Source organism: Mustela erminea, chromosome 17 (genome assembly GCF_009829155.1).
Source record: "Mustela erminea isolate mMusErm1 chromosome 17, mMusErm1.Pri, whole genome shotgun sequence".
In the NCBI taxonomy this organism is placed as follows: Eukaryota; Metazoa; Chordata; class Mammalia; order Carnivora; family Mustelidae; genus Mustela; species Mustela erminea.
Window position 1 is genome coordinate 32,858,382 of NC_045630.1, and position 25,576 is coordinate 32,883,957.

The 25,576-nt window shown below is 38.8% G+C and overlaps 1 protein-coding gene and 1 long non-coding RNA gene across 2 annotated transcripts in view; one reads left to right on the plus strand and one right to left on the minus strand.

Moving 5' to 3' along the window:
* The first annotated feature begins 7,765 nt into the window (after window positions 1-7,765).
* Window positions 7,766-25,576, plus strand: part of LOC116575705 (complement receptor type 2-like) — a 35,006-nt gene continuing 17,195 nt past the window's right edge. Inside the window, 13 exon segments of the mRNA XM_032317111.1 lie at window positions 7,766-8,032; window positions 15,247-15,426; window positions 16,717-16,816; window positions 17,247-17,332; window positions 17,906-18,304; window positions 19,252-19,428; window positions 19,511-19,613; window positions 20,270-20,355; window positions 21,533-21,922; window positions 23,364-23,552; window positions 24,072-24,171; window positions 24,410-24,492; window positions 24,999-25,406. Coding sequence (XP_032173002.1) covers window positions 7,975-8,032; window positions 15,247-15,426; window positions 16,717-16,816; window positions 17,247-17,332; window positions 17,906-18,304; window positions 19,252-19,428; window positions 19,511-19,613; window positions 20,270-20,355; window positions 21,533-21,922; window positions 23,364-23,552; window positions 24,072-24,171; window positions 24,410-24,492; window positions 24,999-25,406 — 2,359 coding nt within the window. The 5' untranslated portion in view covers window positions 7,766-7,974.
* On the minus strand, window positions 8,335-11,972 carry LOC116575708. The gene is made up of 3 exons (XR_004279922.1): window positions 11,883-11,972; window positions 9,570-9,667; window positions 8,335-8,444 (listed from the first exon to the last, which is right to left on the minus strand). It is a non-coding gene; the product is annotated as an uncharacterized LOC116575708 (long non-coding RNA).

The window sequence follows — 25,576 nt, forward strand, 5'->3', positions numbered from 1 at the left end:
TCCTACCCATCTCTATCCTTAGGTATCTTTTATGGCTTGTTTCTCTCCTTTCTCTCTCTCTTTTGGCCCACTTCCTATATGTTTGTCTGTTTTATTTCTTAAACTCCACATGTGAGTGAAATCATATGGTATTCATCTTTCTTTGATTGACTTATTTTGCTTAGGATACTACTCTCTAGTTCCACCCACATCATTGCAAATGCAAGATTTCACTCTTTTTTATAGGTGAGTAATATTCCATTATACATATATATGCCACTTCTTTTTTTTTTTAATAGAAATAAGCCTGTGGTTCTTTTCTTTTTAGATTTTTAAAAAATTTTATTTATTTGGCAGAGAGAGATCACAAATAGGCAAAGAGGCAGGCAGAGAGAGAGGAAGGAAAGCAGGCTCCCTGCGGAGCAGAGAGCGTGATGCGGGGCTCGATCCCAGGACCCTGAGACCATGACCCAAGCTGAAGGCAGAGGCTTAACCCTCTGAGCCACCCAGGCACCCCATACCACTTCTTCTTTTTCTGCTCATCAGATGATGGACATTTGGCCTCTTTCCACGGTTTGGCTATTACTGATAATGCTGCTATCAACAGTAGGTGCATGTATCCCTTCAAATCTGTATTTGTGTATCCTTTGTGTAAATATCTAATAGTGCAATTGCTGGATTGTAGAGCTGTTCTAGTTTTAACTTTCTGAGGAACCTCCATACTGTTTTCCAGAGTGGCTGCACCAGTTTGCATCCCCACCAACAGTGCAAGAGATTTCCTCTTCCTCTGCACCCTCACCAACACATGTTGTTTCTTGCGTTGTTAATTTTAGCCATTCTGACAAGTGTGAGGTGCTATCTCATCGTAGTTTTGATTTGTGTTTCCCTGATTATGAATGATGTTGAGCGTCTTTCCCTGTGTCTGTTAGCCATCTAGATGCCTTCTTTGGAAAAATGTTTATTCATGTCTTCTGCCCATTTCTTAACTGGATTATTGAGGTGTTGAAATTAAAATTTTTATTTATAATGAAGAATGGTTGACAAAAACAGTATATCAATTTCAGGTGTACAACATGGACCACAATACCCCTCTGGGTTACCCAGCTTAATTTAAAAATTTTAGATCAAATTGCCTACCTTATGCAATTCCCTACAAGGCTTTTTTTCCTGATTGTAGTAAAACTTGACATTTGCCCTCAAATGCAACATATCTTGTGATCATACCTATATGAGAAAGCCTCCATAAAATCTCAAGAGTTCAGGATTTGGAGAACTTCCAGGATGGTGAACACATCCACACTGGAAGGGGGGTGATGCACCCCAACTACACAGGGACAAAATCTCTTGTGCTCAGGACCCTCCCAGACCCCATTATATTTCCTCACCTAGTTGTTCATGTGTAAACTTTATCTTGTCCTTTAATAAACTGGTAAACAAAAACGTTTCCCTGAGTTCTCTGAGTCACTCTAGCAAATTACTGTAATCTGAGGAGGGTGTCATTGGAACCTGTGATCTACAGTTGGTCAGTCAGAAGCACAGGTGTCTGAAGTGGGGGTGGGGAGCGGTAGTCTTATGGGACTCAGCCCTTAATCTGTGAGTTCCAGTGCTATCTTCAGATAGACAGTGTCAGAATTGAATTAACTTGTAGGACAGCTTGCTGGTGTTGAGACTTGCTTCTTGTTGCACGGGAAACCCCACAAGCATTTGGTGAACAGAAGTAAAGTGTTCTATGTAAAACTAAAGGAAGGGAACACACAAGGAAGAAACAGTGAGGAAGTACTGTTTTTTGTTGGTGGTGGTGGGTTTTTTTTTTTTTTTTCCCCTATAGGTAGGGGAAAAGCTGAGTTTCTTCTTTACAAGTATTCGGGGCATCTGGGTGGCTCAGTCAGTTAAGCATCTGCCTTTGACTCAGGTCATGATCTTGGGGTCCTGGGATCAAGGACCAGGGCTCCCTGCTCAGAGGGGAGTCTGCTTCTCCCTCTGCTCCTCCCCCTGCTTGTGCCCATGCACTCTCTCTCTCCCTCTCTCAAAAATAAATAAAAATCATAGAAGAAAAAGTATTCAGGAGTAGAGCCTCGGGCAGAGGAAACAAGACATTCTGAGGTATAAGGACCTTTGTCAGAGCATGATGGCTATATCTTAGAACAACGGAGGCCGTTGCCATAGGAGCAGGGGACGGTAGGGGAAGGCAGCAGCAAATCAATTCAGAGAGGTTAAGACAGCCAGGTCCTATAGGACCATGTAGGTCGAAGTTAAGACATTAGTTTTCATTAGTTTTCATAGGAAATTACTGGACAGTTTAGGGCAGAAAGAAGTGATTTTTTTTTCTAACAAAAACTTACATAGGATCACTGCAGGATACTAGTCACCCAACACTCTTAACTGCTAAGAACTTGGGTTTTGGTACTGGTGAAAGGTGTTTATCTGCAAATGAATAGAGTTAGGAAAGCCAAGAACAAGCACAAGAATAAACACCAAATGTTTTGTGGATTTACCTGTAAAATAAAGAAAATGATACAAGTGCAAGAAAATATGGATGAATCACTTTATAATCTATGTGGTATGTAAAGGCTTTCTTACTATGGTTCATAATCTGAATATAATTTTAAAAATATTGATCAATTTGAGAACATAAAATTTTTTAATATTTACAAGGTAAAAAAACCCGCAAACACATCATTTGCAGACTTATGAGATGAGAAAAAAGAGAAAGCTGGATAACATCTAGGGTTGGCAAGGGTATGGAGAGAGAAGGACACTAATTCACTGTGGCTGGGAAGACAGAATGATGCAGAGGATCCGAACTGGTATTATTCCATTGAATAACATACATGCCCAGTATAACTCAGGAATTCTGCTCCTAGGTACATTTCTCAAAGAAATTATTTTATAATGCCATAGAGTAGATATACCAGGATGTTCATGATAGCATTGTAATAGCAAGGAGTTGAAGGCACTCTAGGTTAGACCTCCTGAGGCAAGGAACACAAAAGCAAAAATGAGCTACTGGAACTTCATCAAAATAAAAAGCTTCTGCACAGCAGGAAGGAAACAATTAACAAAACAAAAAGGCAACCTATAGAATGGGAGAAGATATTTCCAAATGACATATCTGATAAAGGGTGAGTATCCAAAGTCTATGAAGATTTAATAAATCTCAACACCCCAAAAATGAATAATCCAGTTAAAAAATGGACAGAAGCTATGAATAAACATTTTTCCGAAGAAGACATGACCGACAGACACATGAAAAGACTCCTCTTCACTCATCATCAGGGAAATACAAATCAGGACGACAATGAGATATCACCGTGCACCTGTCAGAATGGCTAAAATTAACAACACAGGAAACAGCAGGTGCTGGCAAGGGTGCAGAGAAAGGGGAAATCTCTTGCACTGTTGGTAGGGATGCAAACTGGTGCAGTCACTCTGGAAAATGGTATGGAGGTTCCTCAAACACCTAAAACTAGAACTGTTCTACAATCCAGCAGTTACACTATTAGACACTTACCCAAAGGATACAAAAATACAGATTCAAAGGGGTATATGCACCCACTATTTATAGCAGCATTATCAGGAATAGCCAAACAGTGGAAAGAGTCCAAATGTCCATTGACTGATAAATGGATAAAGAAGATATGATATATATGTATGTATAAGTAGGGTATATGTGTTGTGATGTATAATATGATATATATGTATGTATGTATATATATTCATACATAACATATATATTATAACATTTGAATATGAATATATGAATATTACAGAATATTCATATGTATATTCATATGTATTCACATATATATATGAATATTTCTCGGCCATCAAAAAGAATGAAACCTTGCCATTTGCAACCATGTGGATGGTGCTAGAGTGTTCTATGCTAAGTGAAATAAGTAAGACAGAGACAAACACAAATACTATATGATTTCACTCAGATGTGGAATTTAAGAAACAAAACAGAAACATATGGAAAGGAGGCAAAAAGAGAGAGAGAGAGGAGGGAAACTAGCCATAAGAGACGTCTAATGATAGAGAACAAACTGAGGGTTGATGGAGGGATATGTGGGTGGGGATGGGCTAGGTGGGCGGTGGGTAAGAAGGAGAACACTTGCTTTGATGAGCATTGGGTGTTGTCTGTAAGTGACGAATGACCAAATTCTACTCCTGAAACCAATATTGCACTATATGTTAACTAACTAGAATTTGAATTAAAAATTGGAGAAATAAATAAATAAAAATATATCAAAAAATAACTGACTAGCTAGAAGAAAATATTTGCAAAAATGGTAGAAAATTTTTAAAAGATGAACTGAGAATTCACAAAAGAATTTAAAAATGGCGATTAAGCCTATTTATATGTTCAAGCTCACTCAGAATAAGAGAGATGCACATCAAAAGTACACCGAGATACAATATCTCACCTATTAGATTGGCTAAAATTAAAAACTATAATGATAACACATTTGATTAACAAGAATCTGTGAAAAGAGATGCTCTCATATATTCCAGGTAGGAGTGGAAGTTGATATAACTCTTAGTGAGGGAACTTGGTAATATATAACAAAACTAAATATGTATTTTCCTTTTAAATGAAGAATCTCACTTTTAAGAATTTGCACCGAAGATATACTTTCAACATTTAAAAATAATTATGCACAGAGTTATTCCTTACATCACTGCATAGAATTGCAAAATATTAAGTACAACTTATATGTCCATATATAGGAAAATGGTTAAATATATTATTGTAGATCCACATAATGAGACACTATAAGCTGTAAATAAAGGAGGAATATCTCTGAGCTTATACGGGGTGAATTCCAGTGTATCTATTAAGTTAAAAAAAAAAAAAAAGCAAGGTGTAAATAAGGACCCAGAGCATGCTTTCTTTTTATGTAATAAGGAAAGATAAATAAGAAGATATACATGTGTCTTATTTGGGCAAAGTTGAAGAAGACACATAAGCCAGAAACTATGGAAATGGATTTGAAAGGAAAGGGGTGAGAGTAGAAGTGATAGAAGTGACATTTCTCTATCATACCATTTTATATAATTCTGACATTTGGAGCTATGGTAAGGCAAAATTTTAAAGTTTTGCAATTTTTTTTTGCAAAAATTAAAAAATAAAAAAGGATGGGCTAAAAAGTATTATGCTAAGCAAAATAAGTCAGTTGGAGAAAGACAAATATCATATGACTTTACTCATGTGTGGAATTTGAGAAACAAAACAAATGAGCAAAAGGGAATAAGAGAAAGAGAGAGGCGAACCAAGAAAGAGACTCTTAACTATAGAGAACAAACTGAAAATTCCCAGAAATATTATAAATATATATAAATGTTCTTTCTTTCTTTCTTTCTTTCTTTAGAGAGAGAGCACGAGTTGGGGGTGAGGCAAAAGGAGAGGGAGAGGGTGCCTGGGTGGCTCTGTTGGTTAAGCAACCAACTTCAGCTCAGGTTATGATCCTGGGGTCCTGGGATCGAGTCCCACATTCGGGCTTCCCCTGCTCTGCAGAGAGCTTGCTTCTTCCTCTCCCTATGCCTGCTAATGCACTGCTTGTGCTCTCTCTCTCTCTGTCTGTCAAATAAATAAATAAAATATTTTAAAAAGAGTATATAATTATATAGACACATATGCATATATGCAAATATATATGAATATTACATCTTTATGAATATTACTCCAATATATTGGAATATTCCAGTATATATATTATATTACTCGCCGTATAAAAGAATACAATCTTGCCACTCGTAACAACATAGGTAGACCTTGAGGACATTATGTTAAGTGAAATAAGTCATACAGAGAAAGACAAATCCTATGTGATCTCACTTATATGTGAAATCTAAGAAAATTGACCTGTAGAAACAGAGAACAGACTAGTGATTGCCGGAGGTGGCAAAGGCAGGAAGTGCAGAAAATGGGTGAAGATGATCAAAAGGCACAAACTTCCTGTTAGAAAATAAATTCTGGGGATGTAATGTACAGCATAGTGACTATAGTTAACAATACTGTATTGCGTATTAAAAAGTGTCTAAAAGAATAGATCTTAGAAGTTCTTATCATAAGAAAAAAATCCTAACTATATAGGGGATGGTAGTTAACCAGGGTAATCATTAGCAAATCATTATGTTATATACCTTAACTGTCAATTATATCTCAGTAAAACTGGGGAAAAAATAAAATGGGAAGAATAAAAATAAATATATCAGTTACTACTCTAAAAAATGTTAATTTCATCAAAAACACCCTTATAGAAAGATTCGGAATAGTGTTTGACTATATATCTGAGCATCCTACAGCCCAGTCAAGTTGACACATTAAAATTAACCATCACAGTATCCAATAGGATATTGTAAAAATAACATAGTGTGACTTCAGGGAATCGATTATTAAAGACATTGTGGCTTCTGCCTTTCTCTCTTTTTCTGGGAAATGCCAGCTGCCATGTCACCAGGAGACTCAAATAGTCTTATGATGAGGTCTACATTTTGGGGCTATGAGGGCTACAGCCAATAGCCATGACTGAGCCCTCTTGGGTGGAGATCCTCCAGTCCCAATCTAGCCTTCAGATAACTGCACTTCCGGCTGATGTTTGAAATGCAACCTCAAGAAAGGCCAAGCCAGAACCCCCTAGCTAAGCTGCTCTTGAGTTCCTGACACACAGAAACTGTGTGAGATAATAAATACTTATTCTTGCTTTAAATCAATAAGTTTAGGGTAATTTGTTACTATGCAAGAGATAACTAATTTAAAAGTCATTCTATAAAAACCCTTGCTGCGTACTCTTCAAAAATGTCAAGGTCATGAAAAACATAAAAAAGACCAGGATCTTTTCCAGGTAAATGAGGAAGAAAAGACATAATAATCAAATGTAGTGTGTGATCCTTGAATGATCCTGGACCAGAAAAATGAAAGGGTGAGAGAGAGATTGCAATAATAAAAATTATTGAGATGATTCGAAATATGTGAATATAACCTGTCACTTAGATAATATTTCAATGTTTCCTGTTTTTGTTCATTGTACTGTAGTTATGCAAGAGAATGTCCTTGTTTTTAAGAAATGTACCAAGAATTTAGAGGAGTATCATGCCTCTATTTTACTTATCTCAGTCCCAAAGTAACAATTATGTAATTATAATTATATAATCATATATATGTATATGTGTATATATCTAGATCTCTCTCTATATAGGTAATTACACCTATAGCTATCTATCTCTATGTAAAGAGAGAGAGAATGATAAAAGAAATATAGTGAAATGTTAACATTGGGTAATCTGGATGATGGATATATGGGAATTCTTTACACCATTCTCGAAATATTCTGTAGAAATTGCCTCAAAATAAAAAGGGCATAAGAGGAGACGTGGCTGCTATTTATAAATTTCCTTTCTAAGTAAACTGTTTCTTTAAACGGAGGACTTGAAGCTTTAATAGCTTTTGAAATGAATTTATTGGATTCAAACCAGAATTTTGGAATGGCATGGCATGGCATGGCATAGCACAGAATAGAATAAAATAGGAGAGGGCATTATAGATTAGCAAGAGTGAGTACTATTTTGTGAAACTTGTTTCATTTCTCCAGAGAGACAAAAGTGGATGCAGGATATTGTTCGGTTAAAAAAAAAAAAAGAAGAAGAAAGAAAGAAAGAAAAGAAAAAAAAAAAGTTGGAAAGCCACAGCGCTGAGGGCTAGAGCCAGAGCCAAAGACCGGGTCACAGTCGCTCCGCCCCCCTGCCCCTGGCCCCTTCGCCCCCTCCCGCCCGCACCCCAGAGCCCGGGCGGGGCGGATCTAACACGCGCTGGCGTCGGGCCCCAGGCAACCTGCAGGTGTGCGCGCAAAGCTAGCACGTGGCGACAAACTCTATTTAAGGGCCCCCGTGCCCTAGCTTTCAGCTGTCTCCTGCTTCAGCCCTCCGCTCCCGGAGCTGTCGGAGGCTCGAGTGTCTCGCAACGCATCCTGCCGCTGGGGCTCCCGCCGGGGCATGGGCGCTGCGGGCCTGCTCTGCGTTTTCCTGGCTGTCATCGCACCAGGGGTTCTCGGTGAGCTGGGAGGGGCGGGTAGGGACACGCCTGGGGCAGGGACGGCCTCTCTGCGGCGGTGCAAAGCAGAGTGAATAAGCGAGAAGGTCCGATCAGTGCTGGATGCTTGACAGCCTTCCGCTCGCTTTGGGGGACCCCCAGGATCTCCTGGTGCGCCTTCTGGGGTTGGGGCCACTCTCTCTGCTCTGCATGGGCTCTCGGCTCCCGGGACCCAGCAGATGCTCATCGCTCTCTGCCTGAGGTCTGTAAGCGCTAACGCTGGCCAAGTAACCAGAACCTACCCGTGATGTGTGAAAGACCTCCCGCTGACTTCCCCAGTAAGAATAATGTCTGATTCCGACGCGGGGTTTTCATGGTTTCTGAACTTTGATGTGTTGCTGGTAAAGACATTCTAAATGAGAAACACCTGCAGCTATTGAGAAACGTTGGTAATGTGAATCAAAACTACAGTCATCTTCATATTACTTATTCCTTTAATGGTAAGGGCTCCAGAAGGTCTCATTCAACCTGCAGGTGTGCGCACAAAGCTAGCTTTATTAACACCCCACCCTACCCCCCAAGTGACTTAATTTTACAGAAGTATAGTAGTTTGTTAAGATTAGAGTCTCTTGGCTACATGTGAATGTGACTTTCTCATTATCTCCAGAATACAGCGAATTCCTAGTTAAGGTCTCTGCAGACCTCAATAACTGGGTGACTTTTGGCAAGTCTTATAGCTCCCTGACCCTCAGTTTCTTCTTCTGTAAAATGAAGCTAGTGGTAAACTGCACTACCACCTTCCTGAGCTGCCTTGAATATGACATGAAATTAGGCAAATGAAAGTTGGGTGTTACTTGTGACCACTAAGTATCAGTCCTAAGACTGGTAGAGACCCATTTCTCTGCAGCCGGCATTTAAGTATGATCATCCCAGCTTCTTAATTGTAGAGATACATTGGTTCGATTTCAATAGAAGCAAATTGTCTGCTCCCTGCATCCAAATTTCTCTTGGTCCTATTAGTTGAACATTTCCCCAGACTAGTAACTTTCTTTCTCTCTCCTATGTGTTAACTTCCTTTGAAAAAGCGTTATGTTCACAACTTTCCCTAACCCATCTGCATGGCACAGTTCCAGACCTGGCTTCTCATCAGTATTCCGTTCCTACTGGATATTATCAATTAAAACTCAGGTTCTTCACCAGCCCTGCCCAGTTCTTCATCCCCTCTCAGTACCAGTGTGAGCTGCCCTCTGGTCACTGAACTCCAAGACACTTAACCATCAGGTCTGCCTGTCAACTGTTCCAGCACATTAGCTGTCACATAGCTTCTGTCATTTGTCTTAGCATTCTTACACCAATATTCTAATTGTAAGTATTATGATTACCTGTGTCACTCTTTTTTAAAAATTTTTTTCAATTTATTTATTTTCAGAAAAACAGTATTCATTATTTTTTCACCACACCCAGTGCTCCATGCAATCCATGCCCTCTATAATACCCACCACCTGGTACCCCAACCTCCCACCCCCCCCGCCACTTCAAACCCCTCAGATTGTTTTACCTGTGTCACTCTTGATACCAGCCTTCAACTTGCCAATGGTGAAGACCAAAAGTTTAAAATATACTTTTTCATTATACTACTCCTTTACTTCCTACTGCCTGTGGGATTTAAAAAAAAGAAAAAACTAAGTCTTCAGCCTTTCAAGCTTTTTGTAGTTGGATCCCATCTAAATATGCCCCCGCTCAACTCTCCACTGTTTCTAATCATGAATACACTGTTCATCTTCTTGCCTGACTATCCCCCATGGTCCTTTGCTCATGCTTTGCCCACACACCCCTCCTGACTATTGCTTCTATTATATACCCTCCCTAGACTATCCCTGGACTCTGGGCCAGTTCCTGACTTGAAGGATGCTTAACTAGCTCTTGAAGTACCTTTTACAAAATGTATTTATTTTTCTAGTTTTATTGAGGAATAATTGACATATTGCTGTGTAAGTTTAAGGTATATACCCGCGATGATTTCATTTACATATATGGTGAAATGGTCACCCCAGGAGTGGTGTGCGTCATCTCATTTAGATGCAATAAAAGGAAAAGAAAAAATTCTCCTTGTAGTGAGAATCCTTCGAATCTATTCTCTTAATTTCCCTCCATATCATACAGCAGTATTTGCTCTAGTCTTCACGGTGAACATCATCTCCTTGTGCTCATTTATCTTATAACTAGAAATTTGTACCTTTTGATCACCTTCCTACAATTTGCCTTCCCACCATCACACCTCCAGCAGTCACAAACTGATCTCTTTCTTTATGAATTCGGTGTGGTTCTGGGTGTTCGGTTTGTTTGGTTGTTGTTTTTAGATACCACATATGGGTGAGATCGTACAATATTTGTCTTTCTGTGTGACATATTTCACTTATCATAGTGAATTCAAGGTGTATCCATGTTGTCATTTTTAATGGCTGAATAATATTCTATTATATATATACATACATACCACAACTTCTTTATCCTTTCCTCCACTGATGAACACTAAAGTGGTTTCCATGTCCTGTAAATAATGCTGCAAAGAACATGTGGGTACAGATCTCTTTTTGAGTTAATGTTTTCATTTCCTTTCAATATATTCCCAGATGTGGAATTGCTGGATTATGTGGTGGTTCTATTTTTAATTTTTTGAGAAATTGAGATGCCTTTTAAAAAGCACCAAGTTCTTGGGTTCTGTCTCATGCTTCAGAGATTCCCTCCTTTGGGGTGTGGCCCGGGAAACTGAGTTTAACAAGTACTCTGGAAGATTCTGAAGCAACTGTCTATAGGGTACACAGCTATGAGCAAAGTCATATAGGAAGCAAATTTTCTTCTTAGAGAGTTTTCCCACTTTTCTCCTTTTGTTTATTTGCATAAACCAATTCTAATTTCCTGCATTCTTAAATTTCACTCTTGCCTAGACGGATGTCATCCTACCCTAAGAAAACAAAATCATTAAATAGGAATTCCCTTATTTACCAGTTATCTACCTTCATCTGAGATCAGATCCTCTCTCCCCTGCTTAAAACCTGCCAACGGCTTCCCATCACATTAGATGTGATTAGCTCTTTAACCTTGACTACAGGTCTCTGTCTCTCTCTGAAATTTTCTGTTCTCTCCCCTTACTCCCTCTGCTCCAGCCACACTGGTCTTCTTGCTGTTCATATTTGTTTAGACTACGGTTTCCGTTTATTGAAGTGCACTTCCTACATACCGTCTCTGGCCTGTCTCCTTAACTTTCAGGTCTCACCTCCCCTGCCCACCCTTCTCTGATTCATCGGAAGTAGTCTGAACCTTGGTCACACTCTATCACACAACCGTGTTCTACTTTCCACAGAGAACCTGTCCTCATATGAGACCTTCTTGTTCATTTTGTTACTTTGTTGTTTGTTCTCTCATTGGAATACAAGTTCATGAGAGCAAGGTCTTTATCTGACTTCTTGCCTGATGAATCCCTCAACACTAGCACATAATGAGGGGTTCTGTAACAATGGGAAAAAATATATTTCCTCCTGACAACAGTCAACTCCTCCTTCTGAATTATGGTTGCATTCCATCCTGTCTTGCCTGTGCAAGGACTTGACTTCTGCAAACATCCCATTTTCTGTCACCCATTTGTACCTCTCTCTTGGATCATCCCTACCAGCAGTTAAATATGCTCCAGTGTATCCTTCATGGGACCAGGTCAGGGACTTCTCATGACCCCTTCTCTTCCTTGTCATCCCTCTTCTCAAAACTTCTCATCCACTGCTTGCTCACATTTCTTTATCTCCTTTACCCACCTCAGACAGGCTTCTCTCCCCCACATTCTCCTAAAGCTACTATCAGCAAGGTTACTACTGACCTTCATGCTGGCATATCCAATGGTCATTTTTTCTCTACTTATCTTCTCAGTCTTTTGACAAAAGCTTATTACTTCCTTTCTCTTAACACCATTTTCATTCTCATCATCCAAAACAGGGCTTCCTGTTATTTGACTTCTACTCCCCTCTGGTTTTTTTTTTTTCTCTGTATTTCTCTGATTACTCTTGGTCTCTTTTGCCCTATCTGAAATGTTGTAAGGTGTTGGCGCTCAGCCCTGGGCCTGTTCTGCTTTTCTCCATACCTTCTTCCTAAGAGATCTCATCCAATCTCATGGTTTTAAATATTGTTTATATGTTGATGACTCATTTATTATCTGTAGTCTTGAACTCCCTACTGAGTGGAAAGTTTGTACATCCAACTGCCCTCATGCATGTCCATGTGGGGGCCCAATAAGTGTGTTAAATATACCAACTCTAACATGGAACCAGTTCTGCACACACCTTAACACACACACACACACACACACACACACACACACACGCACACAATGGTGCTTTCCCATCTTTAGGACATGGTATTACCATCAGCCATGTAGCTCAAGTCACCATAAGTAACTTAGAAGATGTTACTAAATCCTGCCATTTTCTTATCCCTCTCCCCAATACAACAAAAAGTTTCTACTTCTAAAGATTTTTTAGTTATGTATTTGACAGACAGAGATCACAAGTAGGCAGAGAGGAAGGCAGGCAGAGAGAGAAGGGGAAGCAGGCTCCCTGCTGAGCAGAGAACCCAATGCGGAGATCTATCCCAGATGCAGAGCTTGATCCCTGGATGCTAGGATCATAACCTGAGCTGAAGGCAGAGGCTTTAACCCCTTGAGCCATCTAGGCATCCCAAGTTTCTGCTTCTAAAATGTATTCCAAACTCATCCACTTCTCACTGTCTGCATTTGGTCCAAGCCTCATTTTTGTCTGAACTGTTATAATAGTCTCCAGACGTGCACTTTCTACTTCTAAAAAAAAAAAAATCCAGAGCATTCTTCACTCACTTGCCAGACTATTCTTTTTAAAAGGTAAATCAGGCCATGTGACTTTTCCACTTAGACTTCTTAATGTGGCCTAAGAAATCTAATATGATCCCTCCTGCTAGCTTTCTAACTTGGTCTCCCACCACTCCATTGGTATGATCACTACATTCCAGTCATACTTGCTTTCTGTCTATCCCTAAAGCATAGCAAACCCATCCCTGCTGTTAGGCTTCTGCCTAAAATGTTTTATTCAGTGCTGTACCTGATTGGCTGTCCTTCAGTCACAACTCAAATGTCTCCTCTTCATAGGCTTTCCTCAACCATAATAGCTGAAGTCCTATGTCTCCCTGCCCCCTACCCTTGGTGCATTACATTTTGACACATCACTCTGGTTATCTCCTTTACATAATATTTATTGGTATTTATCTGTCCCTGTCTCCCACTATAGGAATATAAATTCCATGAGGGTAAAAACATTGTTTCTAATGGTCACAGCATACTCCTATGTTTGGGACAGTACCTTGGTTAAAATGTGTAACTGTCTTTGAAAAAATGATCAAATAGCCAGGAAACCCAGTGGTAAGGCATTTGATTATAATTCTCATTCTCAATCATAATTTTTCTCCTATCTGCTTTTTGACCTTTCTGTTTTATTTTTATTACCTTATATATTCTTTATTCATTTCAAATGGATTTCTGAGCCATTCCAGGTAAAGCCTCTTGAACCCCAAATAGAGTTAAATACATCCTGGTTCTCCAGAAACTGCTTTACTTAATCAATTTTTAACATGGTTTGAAAAATGCACATGTTAATGTCTTACCACTGTCTTCTATTTTAGACACAGTCAGGATCTACACTAATTTTTTCTTTTGATTGTAGAAGGATGTGAAGAGGGTGCAGTGACCCTTAAGAAAAACTTTATTTCTTAATGGCTCATGGACTAACCTCCTTTTCTCTGATATGGAAGAGAACACGACTGTTGGAAATTCTTGTGACCTGGATTTTTGACAATTCATTACAAATAAAAACTATTGTCCCCCCAAAGAGAGAGTGTCAAGTCTTATTGGGGATAAGATTTTCCCATTATTTATCATCCAGAAAGTATAATTCTCATCTTGTGTCACCTCAGAAGATAACATTATGAAGTACCCTTCTGCTCTTGCTGCTTTCATCTTGGTCCCCATCATTGTTACTCACCATTACAGATTTAAATTGGTCTTCCTGCTTGTGGAGAAGTACTTGGTATTGTCCTTATTCACATTATGTAATTATAGATTAAATAATTTAACTAAGATGAATTGGCACAAGTAATGCCAGGGTCATGAAACTGGTCTTCTTTGAGATCAAACCTTTACTTTCCCTTTAGTCTTGCTGTTCTGTACAGGTATGTACTTGGAGACGTTTGCGGTGGTTAATGAAGAAAACCAAAGGACTTGAGGCGAGAAATAGAAGAAGACCAGTGATACCTGGGTCCCAACAGTGATGGCTATTCTTAGGTCCTGTCCATGACTTCTCCAACAGAAGTGTCAGGCCACAGGAAGACTGAGTCTGGCTGCAACCTTGGGAGCTCTGTGTTGCAGTTGTTCATTTAGTTCATGTTTATTCTTTGACTTTCACCTGTACCTGTCTCAAACTTGTTTGAAAAAGAGATTTGTAAATTTGCTATTCAAAGGTCTCTTTGCCCAGAAAAATGACTTTTCCAGGTACATCCTCAAATATATGGGTGTTACAGTTTCTTACTCATCTCCTAGTATAATATGATTCATTAATAGTAATAATAATATTATTAATCATAGGGAACTGTCTCAAATCGACTAGTTCCTTTTATCTAGTACCCATCAGAAATCTTTACTATGCTCTCTTAGGGGAGCATATGATTCTACTAGATTAATGGAATAAAATAATGAAGAATAATGAAAATATTTTCATCTTGCTAGGACCAAAAGATTTAATGATTAACAGAGTAATGTGAATTCATTAAAATAACTTTAGAGGGTCATACATGTGCTGTGCTTAGGGGTCTCTAAGGTACTAGTTCCCTGTGCTATCCCAGGAAGGTTTTTATTTATAAGGTTTTAGATTTTTGTAATGAACCTGTAAGAAGATGGAAAAACTCCAGAATCTTTATGGAATTTTATAAAAAAGTATTTTCTCTAGTTCTTCCTCTAAGTCTGTCCTAAAAAGTCTTGGAACTTCTGAACTTCTACCTCTGTATATGCACCCATACTGCAAGATCCGTTGTTTGCCCCAGAAAATACTGCTGCATTTTAGGTTTACTTTCTAAAGATCAAAGTTGTCAGGGTAATGACAAAACAGCAGCAGAGTAGAAGTTTCAGTCTCTCCTAGTTTTGATATTCCTGTGGTCTTTGTCTCTAGGTCAGTGTAAGCCCCTGCCAAGGTATCATTTTGCTAAGCCTAAAGTTAAGAGTGATCAGTCTGAGTTTGCTGTTGGGACGTCTTGGGAATATGAATGTCTTCCTGGGTATATCAAGAGGTCATTCTTTATCACCTGCCTAAAGACCTCCAAGTGGTCAGATGCTCAGGATTTCTGTAAACGTGAGTAATCTGTAAAAAAGGCATCTTTGGGTTTATCAGCATATCTCTATGAGCTAATTTATCATGTTCAAGATAAAAGACCATCAAATTAGCAAATCATCTTAAATTAAGGGGGCTCCTGGGTTCTCCATGTTTCTTTTATTCATAAGAACTTTGGTTAATACTTTAAGATCCATAAATTCGTTCTATGGTCTCTATACTGTGTGAGAGTAAGATTAAAAGTTAGTATACAAAGAACACTGTTGTCATTTCATTCTTATCCATGCAATTCAAGAAATATTTTTAGTAACTGCTATGTGTTAAGCATTAGGCTAGGTGATAGGGATGGGGATACACAAAAATTAGTTAGTCTCTGCCTTTGAGGAACTCCTATACCCGCTGTGAAGACTGGCTTTTAAATAAATGCTGTATCTGATGTAATTTCTTTTATTTGTAGAGAGAAAGTTCTATGAGACCATAGAGAAGTAAATAACAAAGGCCATCTTGGAGAATTAGGGAAATCTAGGCATTATGGGTGGAGGAGACAGCACATTCAAAAGCATAGAAGTACAAAAGAACAGGGAATCTTTGGAAAAAATAGTAATTCAGTGTGGTTGGAGTATAAGTTGCATGGTGGGGAATAGCAGTTAATTAAGTGGACTGATGGTTATTTGTAATGAGCCATGCATTTTTTCTTCTGATAAATAATGGTTAAGTCACTGCAAATTTTTAAATGCAGGAAGAGGCGTGGCCACGTTTGTGCTTCTGAAATATATTATGTGCAGTGGTATAGAAGATGTATTAGACCAACTGAGACCAAAGTTAGAAAGGTAAATTTGGTTAGTCAATGATCCAATTAGAGATTTCAGCAATGACTAAATAGTTGATTTGGAGAGAGATTTCTGGAATCTAGTCACTAAAATTTGGTTACCACTTGAATGAAGAGCGGTGGGGAGAGGATTAGTTATAGAAAGGAAGTAATGACAATGAGGTTTTTTTAAGCCACAGACTTGGTAAATGATGCCATCAACTGACAGACTATAAAAAGGGGAAATAGAGATTGTAAACTATGATTGACCCTAATAATGTTTGCATCCATGCTCAGAAATATAGAGTGTATGCTTTAAACAAATAGTGTTCTGAAGTTGATTGATCCTTTGGAAGATAGAAGTTTTGTAAATGTCAAAATTGGTTTTGATTAAGTGTAAGTAGGCTAGTTGGCAAGTCCAATCAGGTTGGTTTTAATATAAAACACAGAACATCCCCCAAATTCCAGTCCCAAATTCTGTTTTGTTTTGTTCTCCATTATAGGTAAATCATGTACAAGTCCTGGAGAACTCCCCCATGGCTCTGTCCTCATACCCACGGGTGTCATGCTTGGGTCAACAATTACATTTTCTTGTGATCAAGGGTGAGTTGGCAGGAGACATCTCCAGAATACATGAGTATTAGAACAGTGGTTTCAACAAGAAACTGTCAGTTCTTCAAAAGAAATCCAAGTAATTGCCACCTACCCTTAAAAATAGATAAGCAAAAACAGAATCACCATCCTGATCTGATCTAGAGATAACTCTTTAAGATTATCCACTTCTATAGATGAGAAAGAAATTTGGGCTATTCTTCTGATTTTAAGTCTCCAGCCTTCCTGACCAGGAGCCAAATTTCATTTGGCTTTAGATTATTAAACTTTTTGTATGAGTCCTTACTTGTCATACATGATATTCTATCTTTTACTTGCCATATATGATATTCTATCCTTTGCCATTTCAGTAGAAAAAGAACTAAGCTTTCCTAAAATATCCATCTCGCTGGGAGGTTATCACTCATCTCGTTGTCTTTAGATATCGACTTTTTGGTGTTTCATCTGCTACATGTATTATCTCAGACAATACTGTAACCTGGGATAACGACATGCCTTTTTGTGAATGTGAGTAAGATGATTCCTTCATTGCACCCTATGTACCTCCTCTTGTCCCCTTCTAGAAGGAAACTGGGCATCTACACATCAAAATGAGCACCCAGGAGAGTTATACTTGGTTTGGATCGTTCTGGGCACAGAGCTGTGGTTTCTCTTCTACTCCATCTCCCAATCCCACCACACTTTCCTTTGACTACTGTTCTTTGATGATAAGTTATTTCATAGTGAATAAGTGCTTAAATCTAAAATATGTTATGAGATTACACACTGGCATCTTTATTCTATCCAAAATGTTTGGCCATCCTAGGTGTTTCCCACAACCGTTTTTCTGTACTTTAGGGTGAGGGGTGGGAGGAATGGTGATCAGATCATAGTTTCTTGACTTTTCATCAGGCCAGTCCGTGAATCTTTCTACCTTGATACTTCCTATTCAGAATCATCTTTAAGATGAGGATACAGAATTTCGATAATCTGGGTTAATTGTTGGCTGAGTTGAAGTGTGGTTTGCAAGAGTGAAGACAAAATTCCCAGAAGGTACAACCTTTAAATGCCTTCTCTTTTTTCCCACCTACCCCTCAAAAGCTATTCCTTTTGGGCCACCCCCAGCCCTCTCCAATGGGGACTTTTACAGCAGCAGTAGAGAGGACTTTTTCTATGGAATGGTGGTGACTTATAAGTGCCACACTGGACCAAATGGAAAAAAGCTGTTTGACCTTGTGGGTCAGAAGTCAATATATTGTACCCGCAAAGACAATCGAGTTGGCATCTGGAGTGGCCCTGCCCCTCAGTGTATTCTTCCAGTCAAATGCCCAATTCCAGAAGTTGAAAATGGAATTATGGAATCTGGATTTGGACGTTCATTTTCTTTAAATGATGCTGTGATGTTTAGGTGTAAGCCTGGCTTTACCATGAAAGGCAGCCACATAGTATGGTGCCAATCAAACAGCAAATGGAATCCTCCACTGCCAAAGTGCTTTAAGGGTGAGTTGTGTTGAAATTTGAGGATCTAGAAACAAAAGGAAACTTTTAGAGAAATAGATGCATGGCACTTAATAGAAGATAAGGAGAAAGACAGTATAGGTAGTTGGGTCTGCTGATTAAAGAATTTTAAACTAAACTGTGAAAGTAATAACTAAATTTTGAAGAAGTAGGAGATTTACTATATTCTGGGACAGTACCAGATCTGCATTAATGTAGGGCAAATTAGAAGACGTTTGAAAGAAAGAAAGAAAGAGTGAACCAATGAAGAGAGTTTGTTTTCCCCCAAAATGTATATTTGATTCAGTTTTATTTAAACAAGAATAAAATAACTCTCAATCCTATTGGAAATTGGCTGATGTCAGAATTTGATTAAAAATATTGTAGACCTTATACATTCTCATATTGAAAAATGTGGCCTTTATGGAATAAGGCTAGAATTAAGACTGGGTCATTTCCCCATTCTCCCTCTCTATCCTACTCTTATTAAGAAATGTCTGTCTTACTAAAAACCTGGCATCATTGGGAGGCCCTCCCACAAGACTCAAGAAATGTTATCAATCTAGTTTGGGGGCAGCAGGAAGAAAGAGGTACATTTTGATGGTGAAAATGTATCACAATATTTAGGTTCCCTTGGCTACAATATGAATGAGAGAATATCCAAGACCTTTTTTAGTTAAATGGAATGGAAATTGATGAGTGGGTGTCATGTTTCCCAGCATAGATCAAGATAGGGAAAGCAGAGAGTTTCATGGTTCATCATATCTAAAAAAGTAACACATTAGTCCCATTTTATCTCCACCCCAGCCAAAGGAGTCTCTGCCCTACACTTAGAAGTGTTGACATAACCACTTTCATCCCACCTCTGCCTACCTCAACTTGGCTTATGTTGTAGAAGAGAAAGTTCTTATTTCAGAAATAAAAGACCTCTGGTCCTGTTCTCTTCTCAGGGTGTCTACCACCTCCACATATCAACCATGGTAGTTATAACATCTTGGATAAGGAATTCTTTCCAATTGGACAGGAAGTATCCTACAGCTGTGACCCTGGCTATACCCTCATTGGAACTAACCCTATCCAGTGTACATCCTTGGGAGCCTGGAGCTATGCAGCCCCTGAATGTGAAGGTGCCTAAAACTTTATTCCATCTTAAGGAAACTCAACTGTTTCCTGACTCCTCATGTGCCAGCCTTGTCTCTTTTTTCTTAGCAAAATCATGCGATGCCATTCCAAACCAACTTCTCAATGGCCATGTGGTGACTCCTCCTAATCTCCAGCTTGGGGCAGTGGTTTCATTTGTTTGTGATAAGGGGTGAGTGTGAGGGGAGAGGGCCTGAACTGAGACTTATGACTCATAGCTAAGCTTTGCAAACAATGATCTTTAAAGATAGCTAATTTTTTTTCTCTTTATGACTTTTCCTCTTATTTTCTTTACCTTGTATGACTAATAATTCTAATATTAAGCAAATGTTATTGATTTTTGTCCAACAGCATGTATTGTGTATGGCCAGAGAGAGCTGGGAATTGTCCTTTCATCATATGAAAAAGCAAAATTGGGGGTCAAAAATTAAGGCTCCTATTATGAAGAAAAATGAGGGTTCAGTAAGAGGGGGTACTTTGTGGTGTATCTTAGGTAACAAGGTCTTTGATGTTTTTGTCTGTAGGAACTGAGGTTTTTTCTTTCTAAATGGTCAAGAGTATTTTAACATTTAGATACCAAAGAGAAAAGGGAGAATTCAAAAAGATAATATTATCATTAGGATTTTTGTTTGTTTGTTTCTTTTAACATGGTCTGAAGTCATGACATAGCTGAGCTGATTCACAATCTTTGACTTTTTCCTTAAGCCAGAGATGATTCAAAAAAACAATAGAGGCCATTAATACTGCATACTTGAGAGAAGTGATTAATTCCATGCAGCTGGAAACTTATTTGTTCTGGTGATGATTTGCTACCCCTTATTATTTAAGGTACCGATTAAGTGGCCAATCTTCTAGTCAGTGTGTCTCAGAAGGAATGAGAGTATTCTGGAATAATACATTTCCTGTCTGTGAACGTGAGTAGAAAACAAAAATAATAAAGTACAGATCTTGTCCTCTGATTTTTGGTGTATTCCCATGCATAACATCTTATACATATGTGTACTTTGAATAGATGTATGCCAGTCTTCTCTATGATCTAGGATGCAGACCAAAACTCAATTCATTGAATTGACTATATATTGTATCAAGTATTCTATATATATAAAGATAAATGCTCTCAACATTCTCCCTACTGAAACTGAGTAGCACTGAGGTGCTGAAATGGTTTGGCTGTGTCTTCTTATGCCAGTTCCTCCACTGATGAGCAACTCGTGGAGCTCACTGGAAATCAACCAGATGTTCTGGATGTTGGAGGTTTTCCCTTTATTCTGAGACTCATTCAGGAAAGATGTGCATACATCAACACAGCTGTAGCAATATCCTTCATGTGTATTAGGATAAGTAAATAAAGGCTATGATGTCATTATCCAAAACCTCTGATCACTTCTTGTGGGCTTTTTCAAAGGGGTCCAACATCAAAGGGTATCAAAAGATTGGTAGAGAGGCTGCAGAATCTTCAGTAGTAAGACAAAATGCATTCTCACCACTTGTAGCCCCAGTTGTATGTTTGAAACAGGCATCGGATGGTTAGCATGTTCCAGTTATCATTCTTGTAATTTTCAGGTACTTTTATCTCACTGGATTTTTCTTGTAACCTTATGAACTAGCTTGGATTATACTATAGACAAAGAAATTGAGGCTTAGAGAGGGTAAGACTTGCCTAGTCACACAGCTATTAAATGACAGTGGGGATTTAAAACTAAGTCTATTAAAACCAAATTTCATTAGTGTATGGTGTTTCCCCACATGTGATTAACATACTATTAAGATTCTTCTTATGTGCTCTTTGCCTTTTGTTTCACTATAAAAATTGATGAGACTCTAAACTATTGGATAAATTCTGTTTCATTGTTACTGTTTGTCAGCATGGTGTTTATAGACCAGTTGATTTGTTTGCTGCAGATGGGAGAGAGAGGTAAGATCCTGAGAGGCTGGGGATAAGGACAGACTATGAGTAAGAAATAAATCATACAAATTTCTAAGTCTGTTTCTGAAAAAGTGACATGACCTATTTTTGGACCTTTCATCTAAATTTAAATCTTTTCATTGTCAGAATTAGTATGACCACATAATGCCTTGTTTACTTTTCAGGGATTTCTTGTGGCCCTCCTCCTCCTATCAAAAATGGTCGGAATAGTTATTCTTCTGGTCCCATATATCTTAACACTGTGGTAAGGTACTCTTGGGTAGGTGCCTTCTGCCTCATTGGAGAAAGAAGCCTTTTTTGTATAAGTAAAGACCAAGTGAAAGGAATCTGGGATAAAGCTGCTCCTGTATGTGAATTGTATAATAGAAATTCTTTCTGCTCTGAGCCCATAGTACCAGGAGGATACAGAGATAAAAAATCTAGACCACCATACAGACATGGTGATTCTGTGACATTTACCTGTAATACCAACTTCACCATGAAAGGAAACAAATCTGTTTGGTGCCAAGCAAATAAAACCTGGGGGCCAACACCACTACCCACCTGTGAGAGTGGTAAGTAAAAACAAAACATAAAGCTAAGTGGGGAGGCTGGAACCTTGCATTTCTTTGCAGATCAAGTTTTTGTTTTGAAGGAAGAACAATGTAGATATGTGAATGGTGGGAGTGGAAAGGAGGGAAAAGGTGAAAATTATGGCTTCTTGTTTTTACTTAGTCCTAGAAGGATGTAAATGTTCATTGAACAAACATCAGTAGAATAAAAAATAATGGGAAAACGTGATGGAACATACCTGATAATTGAATGGAATAAGTCTCACAGGGTTGGGGGTTGGAGTTGTTTGGGATGTGGCAATCAGATGGTTTTAAATTATATATCTGGGTTACTGCTAAATTGAGAAGAAATGTGGGATCTAATAGCAAAATACACCCAATGGATTTAAAGCTCATCTTTGAATAGTTGTTGGGCTATCCTGGCAGAAACAATGCCCTGTTATCTGCAGCCTCTATGAATATTTTGTAAGGTGGTCCGCTATTGTCCAAGTCACCTAGGAAGTCCTAGCATTTCAGGTCAATTAACATTGAAAATAGGAGCCACTCATTTTCATTTTCCCAAAAGAAAACCATTTTCTTATCATTTGGTTTGGTTTATGTTGTTGTTGAAACCTAAAACTGAATTTCAATTATTCAATTACAGGGACTGGCATGCATATATATACACACATACACATATATATATATATACACACATGTATATATATGTGTATGTGTGTATATATATGTGTATATATATGCCAGGCAATATATATACTTGACAAAATTAGCTGTTTTTGTAATAAAAAACAGTATCGATCAGTTCTAAATCAATTAACTTGAAATGGCTGTCAAATCATTAGAAAAAAAAGGATCTATCTATAAACGTTTATAATATTAGAGGTAGGGAAGGTCTTAAGAGAGTCACAAAATGAGGTGACCATGGAAAACAAACCTTTAGAAAGATTTAGATAGATCTATATGTACTGACAAGGAAAAATATAAACCGATTATTAAGCAAAGAAAAGGCATAGAGTAATATGTATTAAGTACATGTACATACACGTGCTATATGTGTATATATGTATCACATATAGGATCCCCAAAAGGTATATTACTAATGTCTGGCAGAATGACCCCCTAAATAGTAATATGCTACTTTTGGTGCAGAGAATAGGCTATGAGTAGGAGGAGAGTATGGGTGAAGATGAGCTTTTTTTGGTAATTGAAATTTTTTTAAAAGGCAAATGTAATTAATGTAGCTAAAAATGAAAATGTACAATTTGTGGTATAAAACATATACACTTAAGCCACACCTGTCTGATCTTTAAAAAGCTGAGTTGAAAATTAATGATGACTGGTTATCATAGATCATATGTCATATATTTGGATCTGTGTAAGTCAAAAACTAGATTGCAAAGGATGTATCATCTGATGGCCTTTTTCCTAATGTGTGTGCATGAAGATTTCCCCCAGGAGTGCCCACCACTTCCTGCCATCTCCAATGGATCTCACACAGGGGAGGGGTTTGGCCTCTTTGCCCCAGGATTATCTGTGACTTATAGTTGTGAACCTGGTTACTTGCTTGTTGGAGAAAAGACCATTAGATGTTTGTCTTCAGGAAAGTGGAATGCTGTTATTCCCACATGTAAAGGTACCTACACTTATAACCAATTTTAAGAATTTGGACTCTTGGGGCACTTGGGCGGCTAGTGGGTTAAGCCTCTGCCTTCAGCTCAGGTCATGATCTCAGGGTTTTAGGATCGAGCCCCACATCAGCCTCTCTGCTTGGCTCTCTGCTCTGTGCCTGCCTCTCTGCCTACTTGTGATCTCACTCTTTATCTGTGTGTCAAATAAATAAAATCTTAAAAAAAAAAAAAAGAATTTGGACTTTTCTGGGGCGCCTGAAGACGTAAGCCCCAGACTCAGCCAGGTAAGCCCCAGACTCTTGATTTCAGCTCCAGTCATGATCTCAGTGTTGTGAGATTGAGCCCCAAGTTTGTTTCCATGCTGATTGTGGAGCCTGCTCAAGATTCTCTCTCTCTCCCTCTTGGCTCTTCCCCCCTGACTCATGTGCATGCTCTCTCTCAAATAAATAAATAAATTTTAAAAACAGAATTTGGGCTATTCTGTTATTTGCCACACTTTTCTCATCTTTGACTTATTTCCTTAGAGGCAGAGTGTGAACCCCCAGGACCATTTCTCAATGGACGGATAAAGAGCCCTCCAAGTCTTCGGGTTGGTGCAACTGTGAACTTTGACTGTAATGAAGGGTGAGTTTCAGGAGGGCCTTGGAGATTTAGTTCATCTCGTTTATGTGTGCATGGTGTGAGCTGTGACAACTGCCGAGGGCTCCTCTGTGAGAATCCAGGGATAGCCTACGGTGAGGCTGGTAGAGAGAATGCTTATGAAGGGGGTTGATACACATCAGTTATGTGAATTTGCTTTGGATTTTAAGTGGAGGTCGTTGCTCTGCAACAGCTACTGCTTAATAGTCCCATCTGTCTCCAGGTATCGGTTACAAGGCCAACCTTCCAGTCAATGTGTAATTGTTGGACAGCAGGCTTCTTGGACCAGGATGCCAGAATGCAAATGTAGGTTAGAAAACTGTGGTTTGCAATGACTACCCTGGTCCTTGAACAGAACACTTCACTCTTTGCTTAACTAAAAGCTTTTTGTTCAGTCATTGCTATACAGAATTTGATAGAGCAGAGATCTCACATAGACATCTGGAGGAGTATGGTCTTTCACTAAAGCAACCTTCGGCCACCTTCTTATTCCCTGGTTACTCAAGGGAAAAAGGGTTCTTAGGCTCTTCTTTCTCTGAAAGCTCTGTAGACTTGCCAGCCAGGTGGGGCACAAAAAGGGGATTGTATATTCAGTAGAAGAAATCAGAGGATCACCCTGGTAGATATACTCAAGAAAAAAGTTCTAAATCATAATTTTAACATTATATTGCTATAGCTGTCTTGATCTGTATATTACAGATTCAAGTATCACTGTCCCTGAGCCTAGGAGGGCACCATGGTACAGCAACATTCGAGGCATTCTTCATTTGCAGTATAACTGCAGTCTTGTCATTTCTCTCTAATTTCTCTAGAAATTCTGTGCCCGCCACCTCCTTCTATTCTCAATGGAAGACCTACAGGAAGCTCTTCAGGGAATATTCCATATGGAAGCACAGTCACTTATACCTGTGACCCAGACCCAGAGAAAGGAGTGAGCTACAACCTTATTGGGAAGAAGACTATCCATTGTATCACCAACAGTCAGAAGACTGGGATCTGGAGTGACCCTGCCCCAAGCTGTGAACTTTCTAGTTCTGCTGTTCGGTGTCCACCTCCCCAGATCCTAAGAGGCCAAATATCATCTGGGCAGAAAGAACAATATTCCTATAATAACACTGTGGTATTTTCTTGCTCATATGGCTTCACCCTGAAAGGCAGCAAGGCAATCCGATGTACTGCCCGAGGCACATGGGAGCCATTGGCACCAGTCTGTGAAAAGGGTGTGTATTCCAATACTCAGAGAAGGTGCTACTGATTTTTTTTTAAGTGTTAGAGGATAGGGTTATGGATTTAAGCAGGACTTACCCAGTTTCTAGTCCCCCCAATTCTACTACGTATAGTGAATATAAGTTATATAGCTTTTCTTAACATCACCCCATCACTATTACTT